We start from the raw sequence: 25689 nt of genomic DNA on the forward strand, positions 1-25689 counted from the left end.
GATATTTTACCTTTGTTGTAGCCATGTGTGATATCATTTATGACTTTAATAACTGCTGCTTTTGTATTGTACCAGGGATGGAAACCTGATAGAATCTGTTCTCCTCCTGTTTGCGTGGGTTTCCTCCCACAGTCTGAAAGATGTGCTGGTTAGGTGCATTGGCCATGCTGAAATCTCCCTCTGTGTGCCCGAACAGGCACCAGACTGTGGTGTCTAGGGGATTTTCCCAAAAACTTCATTGCAGTGAGAATGAAAGCCTACTTGTGACACTAATAAATAAACTTTAGAATCGTGGAATCTCTACAATGTGTAGAAAAAGGTGATTCGGTCCATCAAGCCTGTGCCAACAACCCCACCCAGGCCCTATCCTCATAACCCCACCTATTTACTAATCTCCCTCACACTAAGGGGAAATTGAACATGGTTAAGCAACCTAACCCACACATGTTTGGACTGTGGGAGGAAACCGGAGCACTTGGGGGAAACGCGCACAGACCTGCACAGCCACCTGAGGATGGAATTGAACCTGAGTCCCTGGTGCTGTGAGGCAGCAGTGTTAATCACTGTGTCGCCCCAATGAAAGGGATTGAAACATGGAGCTGATTTGGGATAAAATATTCAGAGGGATGGTACCTGAAGAGAGGACCATGAGCAATATCAATAACACAGAGACCAGGAAGGAATGTTGGGTAATCATTGGTTTAGTGGAGATAGGGATTGAGGAAGGAAGAGGTGGGTCTTGTGGACAAGATGAGTTTCGAGGGGGTATGAGGGGAATTTGGGAAGACACTAGAGGCAGGTGGGAGGTCAAAACCAGGACAGGAGGATTTTTTTTAGAGAAGTTTGGCCTGATTAGTGAGGGTTATAGAGGGAGGTAGCAGAGGCAGCTGATTGAATGGTCGCCATCTTGGCAACAAAGAACTTCATGAACTCTTCACGCTGCTCGATGGAGGCAAGTGTTTAAGATGGTTCGTGGTAGAGAAAATACGCTGGTGTTTATCGTTGTGTTGCAAGATGATATAGGAATAGTGAGCAGTGTTAGCACACAAAGGGACATGCTTACTTTTACAATGAGAACAAAATTGGACTCTGGGTTTTGTTCTGGGTGAAAATTGTCAAGTCTTGTTTTCCAAAAAGCTTTGGAGCATGGGTGTGTGCTGGTATGTATAATGACTTCTAATAACCTCTGTGTTTTAAGCTTACTGAAGTGCTGCATTGTATGCATTTTGCAAAGTATACTACAGACAGCAATAATACCGAGTGTTATATTTTTTCAAATATTCATGCTAAACTTGTCCTGCGGTCTTTCTGCATTGTGAAACGGCATACAGTTTGGCACGTGGTTTGTTATTCAGTGATTGAAAATCTTTTATTTGTTATTATATCATAGGATTGAATGATTTGGACTGACAAATATTATTTAACTGACGTGAGCTGTCTTTTTTTTCTTTTGTAGGTGGTTACTGGGAAGAGTTTTGGCAACAGAGATTTTCGTTCAGCCCTGGAAGATGGAGTCTTGCTTTGCGAGTGAGTGTTGTCGTGCACCATAATTTGCCTTTGTTCTTGTGGGGGGAGAATGAAGGATTAAATGAGAACTTTTCCATTTGGGGGCAATCTGGCAATGTACCATTGACAACATTACATTCTGGGCAGCACGGTGGCCGTGCACTACAGCCTCACAGCGCCATGGATCCAGGTTCGTTTCCACCCTCGGGTCACTCTGTGTGGAGTTTGCACATTCTTCCCGTGAGTGTGTGGGTTTCCTCTGAGTGCTCCATTTCCTCCCAGCGGTGTGCAGGTTAGGTTGATTGGTCATGCAAAATTGACCCTAGTGTCAGGGGGATTAGCAGGGTAAATGTGTGGGGTTACGGGAATAAGGCCTAGGTGGGGTTGTGGTCAGTATGGCTTGTTGGGCCGAATGCCTTCCTTCTATACTGTAGGGATTCTATGAACTCAACTCAACTTGGTTTGGTGGTAGCACCCCTGCTTCTGGGCCAGAAGCTGCAAGTTTATGTACAATTTCCAGGAATGGGTGCCCATGGAAGTCATTTACATAATAATGGAGAAGCAGGTTGATTGTCAGCCTATAAATCCTTCCCATACACTTTATGGCAGGCGGAAAGAACAGGAACACTTTATGATTAGCCATGCTGCAGAATGCAACGGCAAACCCCTGCAATACTTTGTCAAGCATAAATCACCAACTGATCCAATGGAAGTCCATGGTCACCAATGTCCTCTAAGGGGAGGGGGAGAGGCTGAAGGAGTGGAGGAGGAGTTTCCCTTTGCATAAATACATGTGTCTGAACTATGTCGTTACCTGTAAGGCTGACTTCAAGATTTCCGTATGGCAATATATCAAATATTACATCTGTTTAAAATGTCATAAATATTTTAAACCTTTATTCTCTAGAATCATAGAATCCTACAGTGTAGAAGGAGGTCATTTAGCCCATTGAGACTACACTGACTACAATCCCACCCAGGCCCTATCCCCATTACCCCATGAATTTACCCTAGCTAGCCCCCCCCCCGATACTAAGGGGCAATTTAGCATGGCCAATCAACCTAACCTGCACATCTCTGGACTGGGGGAGGAAACCGGAGCACCTGGAGGAAACCCATGCAGACACAAGGAGAATGTGTGAACTCCACACAGACAGTGACCCAAGTCAGGAATTGAACCCAGGTTCCTGGCGTTGTGAGGCAGCAGTGCCACTGTGCTGCCCAATGAGCAATCCCAAACTCCCTAAGTCTTCCTCATAGCTCTGATGTATTCAGCTTGGATTGGTTTGGTTGCTGCTTTCTGCACCACCTTCAATTGCTAAGTATCCCTGTTGCAGGATGGTGAGCAGAATTGTACACCTTATTCTAGATTTCACTAAACTAACCTGTGGCTCCTGAGAATAGTGTTCTCGTCAGCTTGGCTAAAGGGCTCAACGTCCAATGCGTGCTATCCTTTTCTGTTCCTGCACACAGATGTACTGATCTCAATGAGTCTTGGACCAATGCCTCCAGTCACCCATTCATAAGATATAGAGGCAGAATTAGGCCTCCTGTTTCACAGCTTGAATTATTTGGTTTGTGCTCTGTTTGTGCCATTTGTCACTCACTCAGTCACCTTACTATATACTGTAATCCCTTGATATTTGCTTTCCTGTTTTAAAACTTATCTATTCTCCCTGTGCAACAAACATAAATGGATCGGTATCACCATCCTTTGTTTTTTTTTAAATGTGTGTAGTTTTAAAAATTATATAATGATGACTCTATCAACAATCCCTGTAGCACCTACCCTGTGATTTCTTGCCATATTGGCCACAATTGCACCATTTTTGTTAAATTTCTTGCTTTAGATAATTTCCAGACCAATACCAAGCCTCTGGTTCTGTCCTTGCCTACATTGTGGGTTTAATACTTGTGTGGCATCATTTCAAAAGCTTCCTGGAATCTAAATATATTGCATCTAAAGAATTTCAACTGACAAACATGTGGGTTCCCTTTCGCTGTTGCATACCTTTCATTGTTTCATTATTTCCTCTTTCAGGATGTCTTATCTCTAATGGGTGCTGGGCTGCTACATGTTGGGTCACCCTTGTGTGAAGAGTAAACTAATAAGAGGATTTAGATTTTTAAATTTGTCAGTGTCCTGTTTTTAATTGGTGTTCCTAAATTCAGCCAATTTCAATCCACTTGTCCTTTGTGCAATAATTTTTTAAAAGTTTATTTAGTAGTCACAAGTAAAGCTTGCATTAACACTGAAATGAAGTCACTGTGAAATTCCCCTAGTTGCCACAGTCCATGTTTTGGGTCAATGCACTTCATCGGTCTTTTGGACTGGGAGGAAACGGGAACACCAGGAGGAAACCCACACAGACACAGGGAGAAGGTGCATACTCCAAACAGACAGTGACCCAAGCCAGGAATCAAACCTGGGTCCCTGGCGCTGTGAAACGGCAGTGCTAACCACTGTGCTACTGTGATTTATCTTAAGGACTAATCTTATACAAGCTCTTTTTTCTATTCCTAATTATTTCTTCAATCATGGCAAGGGTGTAGTGTTTGTTTTAGGATCCTTCTCCAGTCTGGAATTTTAACAGCTCTCCATCAACTTCCTCCATTCAATAGGAATTGTATGGGAATTTTAGTATCAAACTGTTGCTTGACCAGGAGTTGAAGATTAGGGATGAGAGCTGACTTGTTGCGAGCATGGAGACAGGTAGCAAAGTACTGAATGACCGTGAACTTGTAGCAGGTAGAACGTGAGAAGTTAGGTCACACATGCATTGCAATCACCCAGTCTAGTGATGTGAAAAGCATAAAGGATTCAGCTGTAGATGGGGTGAGGTCCAGTGATAACATACAGGATTTATATCACAGAAATATGCCATTTGGCCCAATTCCCCTCTGCCGGGCATTTCAGCTCGACTTGAGCCTCCTCCTATCTTTCCATATTTTAATCTATCATTGTAACCCTCCATTCTCAAATGGTTAACTTCCCCTTAGATGCACCGTCATTTCAAGCACACCCTGTGGTAGTGAAGTCTGCATTCTCACCATTCACTGGGTGATGCTATTGAATGAAAATAGGAGCGGTGGGGGAAGCCAAGGGAGATCCTTGGGGACATCAGAGGTCATGGTACAGGAACAGGTAGAGAAGCCAATGCAAGATATACTTTGGCTCCGATTTAGATAGATGAGGGAAACCAGATGAGTGCAGTCCTACCCAGGTGGACAATGATGATGTGCTACAGGAATGGTTGAGATGAATGTGTTTATTGGTGAGCTGTTTGTATTTTCACCTGAGGCATCTCTCACCCTGGCAACTGTCTGAGGTGAAAGTAGGCTGCTCATAACTGTGGTGTCACGTTTGATTTTGATGTGAACTTCCAACCACATATGCACACCACTTCTAAAGAAATACGGAAGCTAGTTCCACTTCTGTAGAATCATTCAGAGTACGGACAATGCAGAAGCTGTTGCTACAGGGAGGGGTTGAAGTGATTAGAGAATGGTTCATGTTTTCTCCGTAGATGTCACATGGGAACCTTGTGCGATCCACCCATCTCTTTCCTTTCCCGCACTTTCCAAACACTCCAGTTCAGGATGCTGAGTACCATTCCCAATTAAGCCCTGCTAGTTCGGGACCAAAAGTTGGCATCTTCACGATCATTATGGTATAGAATACTGTATGGCACATCCACCAACCAGAGGACCCCTTTGCATACTCAAACATAGCTGTCTATTACATGAAGACAATTAAATTGATGACAAAGCAAAATTCAGTTTTATTAACTTCTGCTCTGTGGAGAGTTCTGAAGCTCGTGCATGGTCAACTAGAAAGTAGAACTTATTTAAATAGTAATGGCCAATATGGTCAAACATGAGCAGTTTGTATGGTTGTTTTTGGTTATATCTTGGGTGTAAATCAGTTTGATGTACAAACACTCATCCTAGAGTGGGTAACCAAAATAGAAGTGCCAACAGTTGTTTAGCATTTAATTATCGTCCCTTGGTCTCAGAAGTGAGAAATATATTGTACTCCGTTACATCAAACTGTAGCAGTTCATTGTCTCGTGAATGCATGTATGTAAATTTTGTCATGAACTGTGCTGAATATATAATTTGTCTGGAGTTATATAGACGTCTAAGTCCTGACCGTATTGTGCATTACATTCAGAACATGCTCAAAATTTAAAATCATTGAAGTACCCAGTGGATTTGTTTGATTTTATTTTTGGCGATTGTTGTGGGGTAAATCGAGATGACCAGCATTGTCTTAATTTTAGACAATGCAAAACTCAGGAGGCAGATATCCCTATATAAAGATATACCATTTATTCAAAGAAAGCAAGCAGCTGTGAGGAGATCAGCAGAAAGGGTTAAGTAGCTCAGAGAGACAGAACCTCGCCAGTGAATCTAATGTATGCAGTCAAAAACAGATCAATTATTTTTCTTTTCCATCATTCCTGCCTTATGTTAGCTTAAAATCAATTACATTTAGTATACATATATCAGTAATAATCCCTGACAGTCACCTCAGCCAATTACACTTCACCATCCAGTATAATGATATTTTATTCATCCATTTAATCCAGAATCTAACTCCCATCTTGGCTTCAGTCATTTCCCTGTTGCTTGGTTACCTTAGACACTTACTTCAGGGGTCCAAGTAGACGTTCCCACCGGATCATTTTTCACGTGATTGTTTTTCTGGGCATGCTATCCATCCTAAATCTAAATAATGAATACTCCTATTCATAAATGTTGCAATATTTGTTCCCGCATAAGAAACTTCCTGATGATAATTTTACTAACTGAGGCTCCCAGGCCTTTGATTCTGAACTATTCACCTTTACCATCATACCTTGTGGTAACCTGCTTTCGTCTGAAGCTAACAATGATTCATAAAATACTTTAAAGTATCTGCAGATATGTATTTTAAAATCATAATTACTTGTTTAATTCTCTTACTCCATTCAGATATGTGTAAACTATTCTCTCGTTAGTTTATTAACTTGTTTCAAGGATCATTTAACTTGTTGCTGGTAGTTCTAACAGTGTCTTAATGTATTCTGTCTAAAAACCTTATTAACTGGTTAGAAATCTCCCACATCAGGGATAAATTGACTACATTTCTTTGTGTTCCTTCCCAAAATCCCCACCCTTCTTTCCAGCATTTCTAACTTTGAATCTCCTGTGCTTCTACTCCTGTCACCACACCAAAACTGCCTGCACCAAAGTTGACCTTTCATTTCTTTCATTGTGTGGCAATTGCATTAAGAAGCAGGAAGCGGCAAATTGTAAGCAAAATCCTTCCATCGCAATAGAAACTCCGTAGACCTACCTTTTTTATAAATCAATCAGGGTCAAATTCAGGATGCATTTAAACCTTTTGTGCACCTGTGTTTGTATAGATAAGTCTCATTCATACAACACAGTAAATATTGAATGAATAAAAGAAATTGATAACCTTATCAGTCGAGTTTATAATAAATCAACTTGCTTTCAACATAAATCTAGCATCATGCATTTAGTGGCTGGTAAGATATAATTGGTGAACAGGTTTTGTACAGAGAATATTAACACTGAAAGCAGATCACAGTTAAATGACAGTTTTTGCAGCATTTAACTTGACGCTTGTTCAGACTTTTCCACATATCCTGAATTATCCTGAAGGAAAATGGGAGATGCCTGCCTCATTAGTGCTGGGCTTTTCCAGGCCACCATTTGGATATTGAATGTGATTTTATCTTAGAGACATTTGGAAAGACCCCTTGCAAGATTCTGATTAATTTGAATGTGTTGAACCCTTCTGCTGTTTTTGAGTCACTCGCTGAGCAAGACAAGAGTCCACCAAAGAAATGGGCTGAATTTAAGAAGTGTTGGAAAGTCACTTAAAGAATATGGAGTAGTCACAGCATCTCAGTTACAAAGAAATGTCCTCTTCTGAAAGCCCCTTGTGTGGCTAGTGGCAATGTATGGCTGTGAAAACTTAGACCATTGCAAAGAAATGAGGTTTGAATAAGAACGTTTGCAATGAAGGGACTCTTGAGGGATATGATGGGGTTGATCTTACCAGTGTAGTGAAACGGGTAAGATAGCACAAGAGGAGAAAAATCGGATTCACATCCAGTTTCTCACCTCTTGTGATATTACCAATTCTGTTTTGCCATGTTAATGATCTCATTTGAATATTATTGATAAGCCTGGGACGCAATTGTCTGGGCTCACTTGCCTTAATGGACTCAATGGAAGTCCTTGCCAGTGAAGATCACATAGGGCTCCGCCATCACATGACTGCCTTGCTGGTGGAATTGGAGGCCATTCAGGCCCCCTGGCTAATTGGGCAGAGGTGGGCAGTGCTTATTGGGCAGTACCAGCTGGGCATGACTGACACTGGCACTCTGGAAGTTCCCAGTATGCAGCACCATGGGGCAGAGGCCAAGAACTGGTGCAGAATGGGAGGCAAGCTACATACTCTGCGTTGAGGATTGCTTGCGGGGGGTGTGGGTGAGGCTCAGTAAACAGGAGCAATGATTATCCAGATGATGGGGGGGGGAATTGGGCTGGTGATTGGCTGGGGAGGGGATGAAGGGAATGATAATCTACCAGTGCACTGTGTACACTTGTACGCAATATGCTGGGAGATCAGGGCACGTGTACAATAGCGTCCCCTAGCAGTCAGTAGCCGGCTTTGTGGTGTGAATTGACTCCATCCACTACCCCTATTGGTGAAAGTCACACTTGGACTAATTTATTTATCTATGTGCCATAAGATGGTGCCTGGAAGCTCACCCAAAAAATGGGTGTGATAGTGTCCCGTTTTCTCTCATGTTCTGCATTTGGGGGCAATTGTAGCAAAAAAAGTTTTATGGACGATCTAATAGACACAAGGAAGCTGGTGTTAAGAGGAACCTGGAGGCAGTGATATCAAGGAGACTCGTGTTTTAATGTGTGAACAGGAGGGGAACGTTTGAAGAAAGGTGATTTACCTGGCATCGCCCTCTTTAAACAAAAAAGTTGCACAAGGAAGACCCAAGATGACATGGATGGATATTATCAAAACATGGACTGGTCTCTCCACAAATTGAACATTTTTCAGTTGCTACATTTATTCTGCATTCTTTAGTCTCTGCAGCCTTTCACAGAGCATGGGTAACTGCAGAATGCTGAGACTTTACAACTCCCCTTATATAGGGTGCCTGGGACCTGTATTCAATTCCCAGCTTGTGTCAACGTCTGTGTGGATTCTGCACATTCTCCCCTTGTCCACGTGGGTTTCCTCTGTGTGTTCCGGTTTCCTCCCACAGTCCGAAAGGTGTGCTGGTTAGGTGCATTGGCCGTGCTAAATTCTCCCTCGGTGTACCCAAACAGGTGCTGAAGTGTGGTGACTAGAGGACTTTCATAGTAACTTTATTGCAGTTTTAATGTAAGCCTACTTGTAGCACTATTAAATACCAGTGTTCTTGAATATTTTCACACTGTGTCTTCCACAATTTTGACTCCACTGGACCACGTTGGTGATGAATTGCTTGATAAGGTTGATGGTGACTGACATAGAGGGCAGCCATAAATAGCTTTTTAAACTGGTGAAGCATTTAGTTTCACACAGTTCTTATCTTGTCCTGCGCCAAATGCTCTGCAGCTGTCCAGCAATCATTATGTTTGTGAAGCTGTGCTCCCTTTTCATTTGCTGTGTTAATTATAATTGACCAGAATTTTGTTCCTATTGTCCAATTGCCCAAAATGGATGATGACAGGGTGTACCCTTGTAATGCAATTGGTGCGTTGCCAGGTTTGTCTTCGAATTGCTGGCAGGTCCTGTCAGGTTGTTTTATGAATTATAGCATTGGAACAATGCATCGATCATCCTTTCAACTAGTCTTTTTGCTGTCTATTTGTCCACTTGTCACCAGTTAAGTCTTTTAATGCTTCCTTCCTAAACTGCTTCATATTATACCACCTTAAATCACGGATAAGCTGGAGTTTAACTGTGAAATTCAAAAAAAAAATAAGTTGGGCGACATGGTGACAAGAGCGGTTAGCACTGCTGTTTCACAGCTCCGCGGACCTGGGTTTAACTCCCGGCTTGGGTCACTGTCTGTGTGGAGTTTGCACGTTCTCCTAACGTCTGCGTGGATTTTCTCCGGGTGCTCTGATTTCCTCCCACAGTCCAAAGATGTGCAGGTTAGGTTGATTGGCTGTGCTAATTTTCCCCCTTTGTGTTCTGGGGTGTGTATGGTAGAGGGATTAGCAAGGTAAATATATGGGGTATTTTGGGGATAGGGTTTAGGTGTCATTGTTGTTGATGCAGACTTGATGGGTCGAATGGCCTCCTTCTGCACTGTAAAGTTTCTATGATTATATGAACTTGGATGCTCTGATCATTGCATTGCATGTGAAAATAATAAATGCAAAATTTTGTTTCCTAATGTATAGTGTAAAGATTTTGAGGGCTTTCTAACCTCTTCCTCCAAACACTGACTCCTCGAGTTGTTGGCTGGGCTGCATGATTAAGCTCCTGAACCAACTTCCGTTGTAAAGGCGGCTCAGCCAATTCCTCACTCCCACCATTTATTCCCAAATCCAGTTGGATTTCTCTTCTGTGTCAGTGTGTCAAACTGCTTCTCACTTCTATCCATGTTAATGTAACTGTATTTATCCTTTGCCAACCATGTTGCGACTTGTGTAGATAATGGCAGTGCTGGTGGAGAGACATTAAACTGCAGACTGCCAGACAGGTAATGAAAGTTTAACTTTATTTAGAGGCTGTGCCTTTGCCTCAAACAGGGTTTGCCCTCCTTGTGATTAGTTTAATGTTACCAAAGTCAAACATCTGAATTGACGTTCCCTGCTTAAAGACCATTTTGTTTCCATCGCTAATGAATGATATCAACTTATTAATATTTCTTCAAAATGCGGCAAAAATAATTAGATTTTATCATATCTGTAATTATGAAGAGATGTTTATTCCCTCTCTAGTGTGGTGGCACGTAATTGTGAATGAACTTTGGTGTATGTTGAAACAGAGCAGTCTTACCTGTATCGCAACGTGCCATTATATTAGTGACTCGTACAGGAGTAACTTTCTTTCTTTCCTTCCTCTTCTCAGACTAGTTAACAAGATAAAACCAGGCGTCAGTAAAAGGATCAACCGCCTGCCCACACCAATAGCTGGACTGGTAAGTTAAGAGTTGTTGTAATAATTTGTAGTAATTTCCTAAAAGATTTCATAGCAATTTTTTGTTAAGCCTTCTGTTTTGTAGTACTTTTTGTTTACAGGATTAGGAAGAAAAACTTCCTCTCTCTTACCAAAAGAGTGTGCTGGAAAATCTCAGCAGGTCTGGCAGCCTTTGTAAGGAAGAAAAGATCCTTCTCTCAAAGCTAAAAGGCATAGAAAGTAGGAGGTACTTCTACTGGAAGGCAAGGGAATGAGAGATGAATCATAACCTTTGCCCTTGTTTTTGAGGCTAAGAGCTGCTAATGGCAGTCCATAGAGAGAATAGAAGGTGTGAACGGCAGAGAAGCTGAAATCAGAGGGTAAACTGTGACAGATGAAGATGTGGGGAAAGGGGGATAATGGGCAGGAGAGAGGTAGAATAAAAGAGAAGCAAAGGGGGGAGAAAAGGTGAAAAGTTCTCTATTTCCACCCTTTCCCCTCTCTCTTCCATTTCTCAAAGTCTCAAGAAAATTATCACGTGTAGCAACTCCCAGAGGAGGTTGTTGAATTTGTGGGGGGAGCTCCTGACATTTTCAAAAGGAAGTTAGATAGATGGCTACTGAGAGAGGGAATTGTGGGTTATGGTGATACAGTCTGGGGAAACGGTGTCAGGAAATTTGCTATGATCCGATCAAATAGTTAGTGGGGTAAAAGATGTATGATGGATTGTACTAAGGGACCACATGACATCTTCCAGTTCTAGATTACTTTTATTTGGAATTTCAATCTCCTGTTGTCAGACCACCTTTTCAAGAGATGAGACTTGATGTTTTTTTCATTGTGTTTACGGTCCCTTTTACAAAAAATACAGGGTGGAATTTTCCCAGAATTCCCTCAGGAGCATGGCACACAGGAATCTGTGTTCAATCACTGTCTGTCCAAGGCATAGCAGCAGCCATTGTCCAATCAATTCCCATGTTTGTTCCATAGCTGCGTATCCTGCTGTTGGCGGCTCCCACAGTATTTAGCCTGGTACAGAGTTAGCCCTTTTAACCATCAGGCTTTGCTGGTGTGTTCATGATTACCTATCGGGCTGCAATACCATCGCATTCTGGGGGCTGGGACGCATCATTGCAGTGACCAGTGAATTCAGCGGATCAGCAACACCAAATACAGCATCCTACCGTAACACTGGGCAGCTTCGTTGGGCAACACTTGTGATAGGACTTGCCCCTCAGGAACTAGATTCTTCAGCCTTCAGCAAAGTTGCGCCATTTGAAAGTGCCCCTTCAGAAATGAATTTATTTTCTGTATCCGGTATCTTTCAGAGCTGAAAGACTGCTGGAAATTGTCCAGGTCCTCCCTGATCTACCTGGCGCAGACACGGTATTTGTAGGACTGGCCACCACTCAGTCATTTAGACCCAAATCCCATCTACACTTTTGAGTGCACCTTTCATTTTGACTTTATAGCAGCACCACTGTGCTTAATCAGGTAGATTCAGAACGGATCCATCTGCTCAAAACGGGCAATCCACGAGACAGAGGGCCATCAGCAATAGAATTGTATTTTACCATAATCTGAAACCTCATGGTTCTCCTCACTCTGCCTCATCTGGTCAAAGGACCAACCCTCGTCAATAAGGAGTGCCAGGGGCAACATAGTTAAAAATGCAGTACCAACCTGGTGAAGCTACAACACAGGACTTAAAACCAGACTAAGCTAAACATTCCTACAACCAACAGACCAAACTTACTCTTTGCAGTCCTGCCATACGCCTCAGAAATGTAACTGAACAATTGGACAACTAATATTTCTTAGTGTCACAACTAGGCTTACATTTTAATGCTGCAATGAAGTCACTGTGAAAATCGCCTAGTTGACACACTCCGGCGCCTGTTCAAGTACACAGAGGGAGAATTTAGCATGGCTAATGCAACTAACCAGCGCACCTTTCGGACTGTGGGAGGAAACCAGGGCACCCAGAGGAAGCCCATGCAGTCACGGGGAGAATGTCTGTGTCTGTCTGGAATTTGCACAATAACCCAAATCAGGAATCGAGCTCGGGTCGCTGGTGCTGTGAGGCAGCAGCGCTAACCACTGAGCTGGGCTATCGTGGAGAGCCCAACGTGACAGTGCAAAAGACTAGGCTGAAACACTTGCGACCGTTTTCAGGTAGAGGTGCTGAGTAGATGACCCACATCCTGAGGTCCCCGTGGGTACCAGTCATAAGCTGAAGGCACTGAAAAAATGTGGGTCCAGGCCACATCCTGTCTGTCGTGCTGAAAACTTGCGCTTCTAAACTTGCTGCATCCTTATCTAAGTTGTAGCTTGTAGCACTGAAGATTAAAAAACACTGCAGGAAATATTGAGCAGGTCTGGCAGCATCCGTGGTGAAGGCTTCCAACGTGACTCATCTTTCGAACTGTTCTGAAAGGCATAAACCGTGACACAGGATTTCCGTTATTTCAGAGTTAAACAGGAAACGTTTCAGAGTAGAGATTGACTAAATACTTTTTCTTTTATAGACTATGTTGCTTTTAGATTCCTTTATTACTATAAAGGCGTGAAAACTTAATCTTGCTGTGTGATCTTTTCAATTGGTTACTGGAAATTCAAAATTCTTTCAAAAGTTATTGCTGTCCACGTGGACAATAATACAATGCTACATTTTCCCCATCCAGGAAAAGCAGGATGCATCAAATCTGGTCAGTTGCCATTCCACCAGTCTGTTCTCAATGATCACATAAGCGATGAAGGTGCCATTGGCAGCACTAATAAGGGGCTCTCACTCACCTCTATCCTGCTCGATGATGCTAAGTTTGGATTTTGCCAGAACCATTTGACCCCTGACCTCATTACCACCCTAATCCAAATCTGGGCACAAAAGTTGAGCTCCAGAGGTGATGTGTAAATGACTTCTTAACATCAAGATGGAGTGTGGCATCAAAGAGCCCAGCAAAATTGGTTGGAGTTGCACCTAATGCAAAGGAAGATGGTTGTGTGTATTGGAGGTCAATCATCTCGATCCCAAGCATCACTGCAGGAATTTCTCCGAGTAGCGCTCTAGGCCCAACCAACTGCTTCATCGCTGACCTCCTTTCTGTCATAAGCTCAAAATTGGGCATGTTGCTGATGTGAGTGCATTTGTGTCCAGCCTTAATCCTCAGATAATGAAGCAGTTTGTATGTGGATGCTGTAAACCTGGGTAACATTCAAGCTTGGGCTGAAAAGTGAGCAAGTAACTTTTGTGCTACGCGGATGCCAGTCAACAAGGTAGAATCTAACCACTTCCCTTTGATATTCAAAATGGCATTGCCATCACTAAATGCCTCACCATCATATCCCAGGAATCACAGTTCACCAGGAAAAGAATTGGACCAGCCATATAAATACTCTGGCTACGAAAAGGTAGCACAGAGGTTAGCACACTTGCCTCACAGCGCTAGGACCCTGGGTACAATTCTGGCCTTGGGTGACTGACTGGATTCTCCGCATGTCTGTGCGAGTTTCCTCCGGGTGCTTCTGTTTCCTCCCATGATCCAAAGATTTGCAATTTAAATGGATTGGCCATGCTAAGTTACCCAAGATGTGTAAGTTAGAGGGATTAGTGGGGCAAATATGTGGGGTTACAGGAATAGGGCCTTGGGAAGACACTCTATTGGAGAATCGGTGCTGACTCGATGGGCCGAATGGCCTCCATCTGTACAGTAGGATTCTATGAGGTATGTAATTGACCTCATGACATGCTAACTGTCCACCAGCTATAAGTCCTAGGTAGGAGTATGTTAGAAAACTCTCTTTACCTGCATGAATGAAGCTTCAACACCAGCCAGGAGAAAGCAACTTGGTTGGCATCCCTTCCACCAGCTTGAGAAAAATATTCACCCCCTCCCCCAGGGCACTGTGACTGCAGTAATGTATTATCTATAAGAAAATCGCCATGAGACTCCTTCAGTAGTACCTTCCAAATCTGTGACTTCTACCCCTGGATGAACAAAGGCATGGGAACACCACTACTCCCCTCCAGGCCCTGACCCAGAACTGTATCAATGTTCTTTAACTGGGTGAAGGAGCTGGAGATTCCTACACAACAGCACTGTGCGTAAGTTTACGCTGGATGGATTGCTGTTTTGGAAAGCAACCAACTTCTTGGGAACAATTGGAGATGGTCAATAAATGCAGCCATTGCCAACAGCACTCACATCCCATGGAAAAATGTAAAGGAAAAGCATTCTTCTGCCATTGATGCTTGCTCTTGACACCATTTTGCTTTTGCCATGCACTATCATCGCTGTTTAACCTCTCCATTCTTTCACTTTTATCATACAACTTCCTTTATTGTTCTTCCCTCTTCCCTTCCTCCTTCTGCCAGCTCCCCCTTCCTCTCAACCTCTGCCGGCCCTTCCTTCCTTCCCCAGCTAGCCCCCTCCTTTCCTTACTTCCTCTCCCCTGCCCAGCTCCCCCCATCCTCTCTTTCCTTCCTTATGCGCGTGCCGCTTAACTTTCCCAGGTTTCGATGAATGTTTGTTGACCTGAAATGTAACCTTTGGTTTCCCACTGCACCCACCCTGTTTGACCTGCTGAGCGTTCCCAGAATTTCCTGTCTTTATAACCTGAGCAGGCCTTTTGGCGTTCCAGACATGCTATTGGCACATGCGATAAGAAGAGTAGAATTCGAAGAAGTTTAGGTTTAGGCACAGCCTTCATTCTTTGCATTCATCACCACACTTTTACTGCTCCTCCCATCTGAGTCTGTCGGAGTGAATTATCTCTGAGGTATGTGTGATAGTTTCCCCTCCCTGCAACTAGTGTTGCCAGGTGTTGGTAGCCATAAACAAAGCATATTTTCCATTATAACAATTTAAGATTTTAAGTCCGCCAAATGTTGGGATGTCACTAAGGCGAATGGATCAGAACGTTCCTAGTTTCAGTGACGTAATAACAGCAAAGTTTCTGGCGATCTGAAATAAAAACACAAAATTCTGCAGGTCTGGCAGCATCGGTGGAGGGAGAAATGGAATGAACTTACTGCGGTGATCGTCTCTTTCAGGAGAGCACAGCAGAAAGGGTGTATCTGGCTTGGGGGGCCCAGTTAGGACGCAAGTGGCTAATCGCCCCAAGGGGTGGGGCTCACTTCCGCAGAAGGCGGATTGGGGTAGCTGGCAGGCTACCCAGGGCAGCCGGGATGGGGACCTTGTACAATTTTCCCTTGTTAATAAATACCCTTTGTATTCCTGATGAATTCCGTAGCGTGCATCTTTATTCTTAATGAGAAAGAGACAGTTTCTCTTTCTCCTTCTTCCCTGCCTTTTCCTGTAAAATGAATAATGCGTGAATCGAAAGGAATTCTGGCAAGTTCTGCAGAAGAGTCATATTGGACTTGAAACGTCAAACCTCTTGTCTTTTTCCTCAAACGCTGCCAGACGTGTTTGAGTTTTTCCAGAATTTTCTGTTTTTTTTTATACCTGCTTTCAATCCTGGTACGTGCCTCAATTAATCTCATCCTGGACAATGACTTGGGAAGTTTATTATTTGCCTGAGTGCCATTGGCTTAAGAAAAGGAAACATCAGTCAGAGTCCCTGACTGCTCTTTCACTCCAGGAGTGAGGTATAGCATTAGGCATTGTTCCAGATGGCAGCAGAGAGATATGAAATGGAGAGAATATTGCACGCGCCAGTTTGTATATTGGATTCCAATTTCAAGATCATCTCACACTGCTGTATTCCAGTTAGATTCTAGCTATCTCTTTTATTCATTCATGGGACATGGGCGTCACAGGCTGGTCAGCATTTATTGCTCAGTTGCCCTTGAGGGCAGCTGAGAGTCAACCACATTGCTGTGGTTTTGGAGTTGCACGTAGGCCAGACCAGATATAGATGGCAGATTTCCTTCCCTAAGGACATTAACAATCAGCAACGGTTTCACGGTCATCAGTAAACTCTTAATGCCAGATATTTTTTATTGAATCGAAATTCCACCATCCGCCATGGCAAAATTTGAACCGGGAGTGGGGGTCAACGGGTGCTATTCGGATTGGCGGATGGTGACTAGTGGAGTGCCCCAGGGGTCGGTGCTGGGGCCTCAGCTTTTTACCATGTATATAGATGATCTGGAGGAGGGAACCGAGTGTAGGGTGTCGAAATTTGCTGATGACACCAAGATTGGGGGAACGGCAAATTGTGCGGAGGGTGTGGAGAGTCTACAGAAGGATCTAGATAGGCTGGGCGAATGGGCCAGGAAATGGCAAATGGAATTTAATGTTGGCAAGTGTGAGGTGGTCCACTTTGGTAGGAAGAATGGTAGGAAGGACTATTACTTATGGGGCGAAAAACTGCAGCAGGCGACGGTGCAGAGGGACCTCGGGGTCCTTGTGCATGAATTGCAAAAACCCAGCTTGCAGGTGCAGCAGGTGGTCAGGAAGGCGAATGGGATGCTGGCCTTCATAGCGAGGGGGATTAAATATAAAAGTAGGGAGGTCTTGCTGCAGCTGTATAGGGCATTGGTGAGGCCGCAGCTAGAGTACTGTGTGCAGTTTTGGGTGCCGCACCTGCGCAAAGATATTTTGGCCTTGGAGGGAGTGCAGAGGAGGTTTACTAGGCTGATACCGGAGTTGAGGGGGTTGAGCTATGAGGAAAGGCTGAATAAACTGGGCTTGTACTCGTTGGAGTTTAGAAGAATGAGGGGAGATCTCGTTGAGACGTATATGATGATGAATGGGATGGATAGGATAGAGGTGGAAAGACTCTTCCCGCTCAAAAAAGACAGTAGGACTAGGGGGCACAGCCTAAAGATAAAAGGGGGGCGGTTTAGAACGGAGTTGAGGAGGAACTTCTTCACTCAAAGGGTGGTGAATCTCTGGAATTCTCTGCCCGTTGAAGTGGTGGAGGCTGCCTCGCTAAATATTTTTAAGACGCGGGTTGATGGGTTTTTGATAAGAGAGGGGATTAAGGGTTATGGGGAGAGGGTGGGAAAGTGGAACTGAGCAGCGACAGATCAGCCATGATCTTATTGAATGGCAGGGCAGGCTCGAAGGGCTAGATGGCCTACTCCTGCTCCTATTTCTTATGTTCTTATGGGTCCCCAGATCATTAGCTGGATTAATAGCGATAATACCACTAGACCAATGCCTCCTCTATCTTAATGCAATAGCTGGAAGTCTACCACCTCACCTGCCATGGATTCGGCACGGTTGAGGTTCTGACAATGGAAATCTCCATTGACCTCAGATGGAAATTTCCACTTTGATCCTAGCAAGGCCGTGAAATCCTGCCCAATAGATTTTAAAAAATTGAAATCCAGTCTTATAACTTGCGATGATGGGATTTGAACTTGTGATCTCCTTGGTTACTTATCTACTAAAACAACTGTATGTGGGAATGTGAACCTTTGTGGAAAACGCAATGAATCTCTAACCCATTATGCTAATCACCTGGTCATGCCTACCCTGCAAAAGATTAAGTATTAGTTGATCAATTGCATCTATGGATGGGTTGGGAAGCCATGATGTGGCGACGCCGGCGTTGGACTGGGGTAAGCACAGTAAGAAGTCCCACAATACCAGATTAAAGTCCAACAGGGTTGGAACGATCAACCTTTTGATTTTTCAACAGTCAAATGCACTGAGAATAATTTCTCTAATGCTGGCTCTTTTGCTTTATCTTTGTAATCATCATTTTACTGTTTTTTTTTTGCTAAGCAGATGGATGTCACTCACTTGTAAGGATTTCTGTTTGCAGAACAGTTGAGCAATATGCAACTACGAATGTTTCAAATCCTTGTAATAAAAAAAGAAAATTAAAGGCTGAGTATTCATGACTGCCATCTGTTAAACTACTTCTTTGAAATGTAAAGATTGGAGGCAAAATCTTCATCTGACTAACGTGGTTGCCTCTTGTGACTGTTAATGGCCTCTAACAAATATCTGTTCCAACCATCCATCTTGCAAGTAAATCTTTCCTCCTTTTCCAGATGTTTTAAGTGCTCTGACCACTCCCATTCCTTGAGAAGGAGCCAATCACAGCTCTTCCAAATCTAAGATTATTATCTCTCGACACTTCGGTGGCAGGCAATATTATCCAAACTGCCTTTACGTGCGTTAGTTTTCACTTCTTCCTAAAGGTTGTTTATTTATTAGTCACAAGTAGGCTGACATTAACACTGCAATGAAGTTACTGTGAAAATCCCCTAGTTGTCACACTCCAGCGCCTATTCGGGTACACTGAGGGAGAATTTAGCATGGCCAATGCACCCAATCAGCACATCTTTCAGACTGAGAAGGGAAACCGGAGCACCTGGAGGAAGCCCATGCAGACACAGGGAGAACGTGCGGATTCTGCACAGACAGTGACCTGAGCTGAGCCAATCGTCTTGATTGATACTTGTCTGGGGCAACTCAGTGGTTAGCACTGCTGCCTCACAGCTCTAGGGACCTGGGTTCGATTCCAGCCTTGGGTGATTGTCCGTGTGGAGTTTGCACATTCTCCCATTTCTTGCATGGTTTTCCTCCGGATGCTCCACTTTCCTCCCATACTCCAAAGATGTATGGGTTAGGTTGAGTGGCCATGCTAAATTGACCCTTAGTATCAGGGGGATTAGCGGGGTAAATAAATGGGGTTATGGGGTAAGGACATGGGTGAGATTGTTGTCAATGCAGGATCAATGGGCTGAATGGCCTCCCTCTGCACTGTAGGGATTCTGTGGTTATTAATTTATGGGGATCGTTCCTTTAGTCGTTTCTTGACCTTTGGTCACTTGCCGGTTGGAGCTCAGGAATACTTGCCTACCTTAGAGTGGGTGAAACAAAATGTCAGAAGTTGCCATCTTCAGGAAGGAGCATAAAAGAGGAAAACTTTCTTTCAAAATAAGAGATTAAAAATTGTTTATTTTTTTAGGTTGAATGCCATGCAGTTGAGATAATGGGCAGGAGTCTCTGATCTTGTGTATACTCACCCCGCTGCCGGTGAGAATGGAGCTCAGCCAGAACTCCATTCACTGCAGCGGCACTGGAGAATCCCAGCCATGGGTGAGGTCAGAATGTTGCTGATGCACATTTAAGCTCCATGATTTGTGAGCACTGACTTGGTTCCTTGTCCTATTTAATAGTATGGTTTTCTGAGTTCGCTTTGTATCGTTCAGAGTTCTCAATCCTCCAACCTACTTGCCCTGTTACAAAGGGAACAGTTGGATAATATCCAAAAAGGTTTATTATCCCTGATGTTACTGGCACAGAACTAATCCCAATACATTTTAAGGTGTCTGGATATGAAAGGTGACCTGGTGAGTGATGTTAGGCTGGGGAATGCAACACATTGTTGTTGGTGTCAATCAAGCACATTCTGGTCAGGGATAGCTGTAACACCTTCGTGAGGAGATACAATGCCAAAGTGGGGTTGCGCCCTGGCCCAACCTATTCCTTTTGTATACTGACATCTCTTCTTTTCCCTTCAGGTCAAGAAATGGGAGAATGGTTTGTCACTCATGTGTCTTTTAAAGATTTATGTTTTCTGGGTGGAAAGCCTATGCTAAGAAAAATGCCCAACCAAACAATTTTTTTCTTAAAAAAGGCAGAAACACTTTGAACCCTTCATATGAGCAAGTTAATAAGTTAAGATCAACGTTTTAAATATTCAGACAACACCAGTGTAAGACCACTTTAATCTTCTCTCTGAATATATTTTTTTCTTGTAAATCTTATCTTTCTCGGTGGAGGTTTCGGTGTCTACAAAGGATTACAGGAGCAAATACCTCAAAGCCATTGGGGAAGAATGCCATTCCGAACTTGTCATGTGCTGACTTTACAGCAGCGAGGGCCAGGTCTCGTTAAAATTAATTTAATGATATCCTTGTCCAAAGTATTTTGAGGCAATTGAGCATTCAGTGTTTACATGTTACCTTGGCACATGAGAGCTGCAGGCATTTTACCAAGGATTACGGAAACTGATTTGGAATAGGAAAACGGGTGCAGTGAGTAAAAATTGGAGTAAAAGTTCAATAAGTGTGCACTTTTTGTTTTTGCTGGAGTCATTGTGGTTTGGAACGTTACTCGCTTGGTCATAAATGAAATTCTTTGGCATTAAGAATAAGAGTTCCAGCCTCTACTTAGCTCATGTTCATTAAACGGAGCAGTCATGTAAAGAGGATTTTATTCTTTCTCTTTCAGTAGATTGCATAGTAGTAATGTGTAGGCTTGACTCCCTTGATTAGATAAGTACGGCATTAAGGGCCAAAATTAAATGAATTCTGGAAAGGACTGAAATTTGCATTCTGGTCGAAAGAAAGTTTATTTTGCTTCCGCTCCTGGACCTTTCCTGCAAAATCTACACTGCACAAATTAAAAATAAGCATGAAGAATTCTGGCAAAATTGGCAATGATGTTGTGTTGTACTGTACTTAACTTTAAATGGCATTGGACAAGAAATTTGTTCAGTTTGCAGACTGTGATTTGATTTATTATTGTCACATGTATTGGTATACAGTGAAAAGTATTATTTCTTGCGTGCTATACAACGCATACCGTTCATAATGAAGGAAAGGAGTGAGAGCAGAATATGGTGCTACAGTCATAGCTAGGGTGTAGCGAACAATCCGCTTAATACGAGGTAGGTCTAATCAAAAACCTGTTGGCAGCAGGAAAGAAGCTGTTCTTGAGTTTGTTGGTACGTGACCTCAGACTTTTGTACCTTTTTCCCAATGGGAGAAAGTGGAAGAGAGAATGCCCGGGGTGTGTGTGGTCCTTAATTATGCTGGCTGCTTTTGCGAGGCAGCAAGAAGTGCGGACAGAGGCAGTGGATGAAAGGTTGGTTTGTGTGATGGATTGGGCTACATTTTGTAGTTCCTTGTGATCTTAGGTAGAGCAGGAGCCATACCAAACTGATACAACCAGAAAGAATGCTTTGTATGGTGCACCTGTAAAAGTTGGTTAGAACTGTAGCCGCCATCTCAAATTTCTTTAGTCTTTTGGGAAAGTAGATACGTTGGTGGGCTTTCTTAACTATAGCGTTGGCAAGGTGGGACCAGGACTGCCAAATTTCATATTGAACAGCAGGTAAAGCTTTAAATTGTGTCTACTTAGTAGGTTGAGTAGCTTGGGCTTGTACTTTCTGGAGTTCAGAAGAATGTGGGAGGGGGATCTGTTTGAGGGATATAAAATGCTAAAATAGATTGATAAGGTGGACATTGCAAGAAGGTAGGCTCAAAACTGAGATGAGGAGAAACTACTGCTCTGAGGATGGTGTATCTGTGGAACCCTGCCCCAGAGTGCAGTAGAGGCAGAATCAATCAGCAGTGGGATTAAAACACTATGGGGATCAGGCAGGAGAGTGGAGCTGAGACCAGGATAAGATTAACCATGATTATGTTAAATGGTAGAGAAGTGTTGAATTGCTTAGTCTCACTCCTAGTTCCTAGTGACAGTTTAAATCTTGGGGTCACAGTTACGTGCCAGCACCATGGCATATCCATTTTCCTTTTATGAAAAGCGTATGTCATCGCAACATACCAGGAAAGATCCACTGGTGAACTGATGAGAATTTCTATCAGACTGAAGAGAGACAAAGTTGGCAAATTCCACTGGGAGTCATCCCCACCAACTGGCACGGAGGCTGGGAATTTCTTGCCGGTGGTAAGCATTGCCCCCTGGGTGCAAATTGGGGGAAAAAGGGTGGGTCTGATCGGCTGGCTGATTCAACGAGCTGGAAGAAGTGAATGGCCTTCTTTGACTCTGAGCTGTTAGTCACCGCCAATTCCAATGTGGATATTTCACCCTGCACATGCTCTTCCCCCTCAGTATGAGACAGCGTGCAGCTGTCTGCACTTGTGGCTACACGTAATATGCATTGAGAGACTGGGGCGGAAGATAATCTTTCTGTTTGCAAGGCTACAAATGTAAGCAAATGGCATTATGCCCAATACCCTGCAGAACACAGGAGTTAGCTTATTTAAAACAAAAATAAAAGGTCAAATTGTCACACAACCAAAATAAAGATGATCATACAAGCAGTATGACTGGGTGATAATCTGGCAGCTGTTTGAATCAAAGATCTCTCTTACACCGCTCCCACATCACAGCAGGCCCATCAGCGTTTGAAAAGGTGCTGTACAGTTTTAACTGGAGACCTTTTGTTGGAACTCTGAATTTTCTGTTAGCTTCTTTTTGACTTGGGCAGGCTGGATTTTATGGGGAACTGTTGGTGGAGTTTTGCGAGGCTCAGAGGTGAATCGGGTTGTCCAGCAGGATCTGTCATTGCAGTGCTGAGAATCCCGGACTTTTTATTTGTGGGGGTGTCCCCAGGGGAAGCATCTGTCGTGTGGAGCTCAGTGTTTAAGTGGCCCTGAAGTTAGAAACGTAGAGCAGGACGAGGCCATCTGACCCTTCAAGCCTGCTCCACCATTCATCACAATCATGGCTGATCATCCAACTCAAAAGCCTAATCCTGCTTTTTTTTCCCCCCATGATCTTTGATCCCATTTGCCCCAAGTGCTATATCCAGTCACCTCTTGAATACATTCAATGTTTTGGCATCAACTACTTCCTGTGGTAATGAATTGCACAGGCTCACCACTCTTTGCGGGAAGAAGTGTCTCCTTATCTCCAAATGGCCTACCCCAAATCATTGACTGTGACCCCTAGTTCTGGATTCCCCCCATCATTGGGAACATGTTCCTTGCATCTTCTTTCTGATCCTATTAGAATTTTGTAAGTCTCTCTGAGAAACCCCCTCACTTGTCTGAACTCCAGTGAAAACAATCTTAACCTAGTCGATCTCTCCCCATACATCAGTCTCGGCATCCCGGGAATCAGCCTAGTAAGTCTTCGCTGAACAAGAACATCCTTCTTCAAAAGGAGACCAAAACTGCACACGATATTCTAGGTGTGGCCTCACCAAGGCCTTATACAATTGAAACAACACGTCCCTACTCCTGTACTTTGTCCTGTGATTTATGTCTTACTCTTGTTGATGTAAAACTGGCAAAGCAATCCAAAGTTAGTGATTTAAATTGCCTTTAACATTTCTAGCCAATGGCCACGTATGCTTTTTACCTTGCAACTTTCCAAGGGATTCCCCAGCACATCTTTTGGGGTATTCCCCCCTTAAATCCGAGCTGGGGAGCTAGGAAGTTGAGGATCTTCAGAGCACGTGGTGATAAGTTGTAGCTCTGACTTTAGATGGTGATTAATGGTTAACTAATTAATTTGGCTTTCCAGAAGAGACTGAAGGATTATTTACACAAAGGCTACTGTTTACATTTGAAACCACGTTCTACCAGGATTCTAGAATTTGGATTGAGCTACGTTCTTTCCAGTGCTGTTTGCTAATTGTTGTATTGGGGTGTCCAGGACTGGAGAAATCATACTGCCCACATTTTGATTTGGAGAGAATCACAGGCGTAGTGGAGGGCAGTGGTGCATCTGATAGGAGTTAATGTGAAGGCATCTCCTATGCAGCACTGCATTCTGTCTGTGCGTGTGTGTATATAATATATTATATATAATCATAGTTATTGTTCAACCATACAAATCTTTAGAGCTCTTTTGGTGATAACATCCAACACTAACCAAGCAATAGTAAAATGACTTTATGTAGTTTCACCTTGAATCACTAATAATTTTGAAAGTGACTCCTTGTGTGGCTTCAAGTTATAAAGAGTTAATTATCAATAACATTTATATATGTATAAACAAGGGTCTCTCAGAACTGCAATACATGTCTATTCTCTTCTTCCCTTGCTCCCCAGCCTGAGATCCCAATTGTTTCAGTTTCCCACAGTGCCTCTCAATAGGGTCCGGCCCAATCACATGGCCCTTGGGCCCCACTACTGCAAACTTTACCTAATGGTAACTCAGGACCACAAAAAGGGATGGGGGAAGCATTAGACAAGGTGACATTCCAGTAGGTTCACCTAAGTGGCCTGAAGAGCATGGTAGAATAATTATGGAACACACAAAGGAAACTTGTGTGATTTATGAATAATTGTTATCCTTGCAGGGATCAGAACAGACCAATTTGAAGAACCAAAGTCCAAAGATGTGCGGGTTAGGTTGATTGGCCATGCTAAGAAATTGCCCCTTAGTGTCCAGGGATGCACAGGTTAGAGGGATTAGTGGGTATAATATGTAGGGATATGGGAGTAGGGCCTGGGTGAGATTGTGTTCAGTGCAGACTCGATGGGCTGAAGGGTCTCTTTCTGCACTGTAGGGTTCTATGGTAACATTGCATTGAATTTAAACTTGCCAATGATTTAGTTTACACACTGTTAAAAACAATTTTCTTTCCTCTTTTATTCTTTACTGGATGTGAGCATCACTATAGCCCATCCCTAATTGCCCCCAAGAAAGAGATGGTGAGCCATCACCTTGAACCATTGCTGTCTATGTGGTGTATGTACACCCCCACGGTGCTTTTAGGGAGAGTGTTCCAGTACTTTAACCTAACAATGGTGAAGGGACAATGATATATTTCCAAGTCAGGATCATGGCAAACAGCATGATGGCATAGTGGTTAGCACTGCTGCCTTACAGTGCCAGGGCCTTGGGTTCGATTCCCGGCTTGGGTCACTGTCTGTGCGGAGCCTGCACCTTCTCCCTTTGTCTGCATGGGTTTCTGCTGGTTGCTCCAGTTTCCTCCCATAGTCCAAAAGATGTGCTGGTTAGGTGCATTGGCCATGCTAAATCCTCCCTCAGTGCACCTAAACAGGTGCCAGAGTGTGACAACTGGGGGACTTTCACAGTAACTTCATTGCAGTGTTAATGTAAGCCTAATTGTGAAATGAAAATCTGTTAACTTTAAAGTTATGAGTGGCTTGGAGAAGAACTTCCAGATGTATCTCATGCATCTGCTGCCTTTGTCATAGGGCATTTGTGCATGTGGCTTGCAAGGATAGGACTCAGTTCTATTCCCTAAATCTGGAGTGAATACTTAAGATGAGATGAGCCACAATGTTCTCTGGAGCAGTGGGAAGATGTGGGTACGTTGTCCTCCACTTCAGCATGAGCTTCATGTGCTAGTCATTGACCCAAACCTCT

General features: G+C 43.4%; 1 protein-coding gene across 3 annotated transcripts in view; it reads left to right on the plus strand.

Annotated features, from left to right (window-relative positions):
* The window catches only part of LOC145349533 (LIM domain only protein 7-like), a 200313-nt gene that overhangs the window by 44209 nt on the left and 130415 nt on the right, over positions 1-25689 (plus strand). For all 3 annotated transcript variants that reach the window (XM_080198113.1, XM_080198114.1, XM_080198115.1), the window contains exons 3-4: positions 1457-1527; positions 10616-10685. In XM_080198113.1, coding sequence (XP_080054239.1) covers positions 1457-1527; positions 10616-10685 — 141 coding nt within the window. The remainder of the gene's footprint in view (positions 1-1456; positions 1528-10615; positions 10686-25689) is intronic.

Source organism: Carcharhinus amblyrhynchos, chromosome 10 (assembly GCF_965287045.1).
Source record: "Carcharhinus amblyrhynchos chromosome 10, sCarAmb.v2.hapA, whole genome shotgun sequence".
Lineage (NCBI taxonomy): Eukaryota > Metazoa > Chordata > Chondrichthyes > Carcharhiniformes > Carcharhinidae > Carcharhinus > Carcharhinus amblyrhynchos.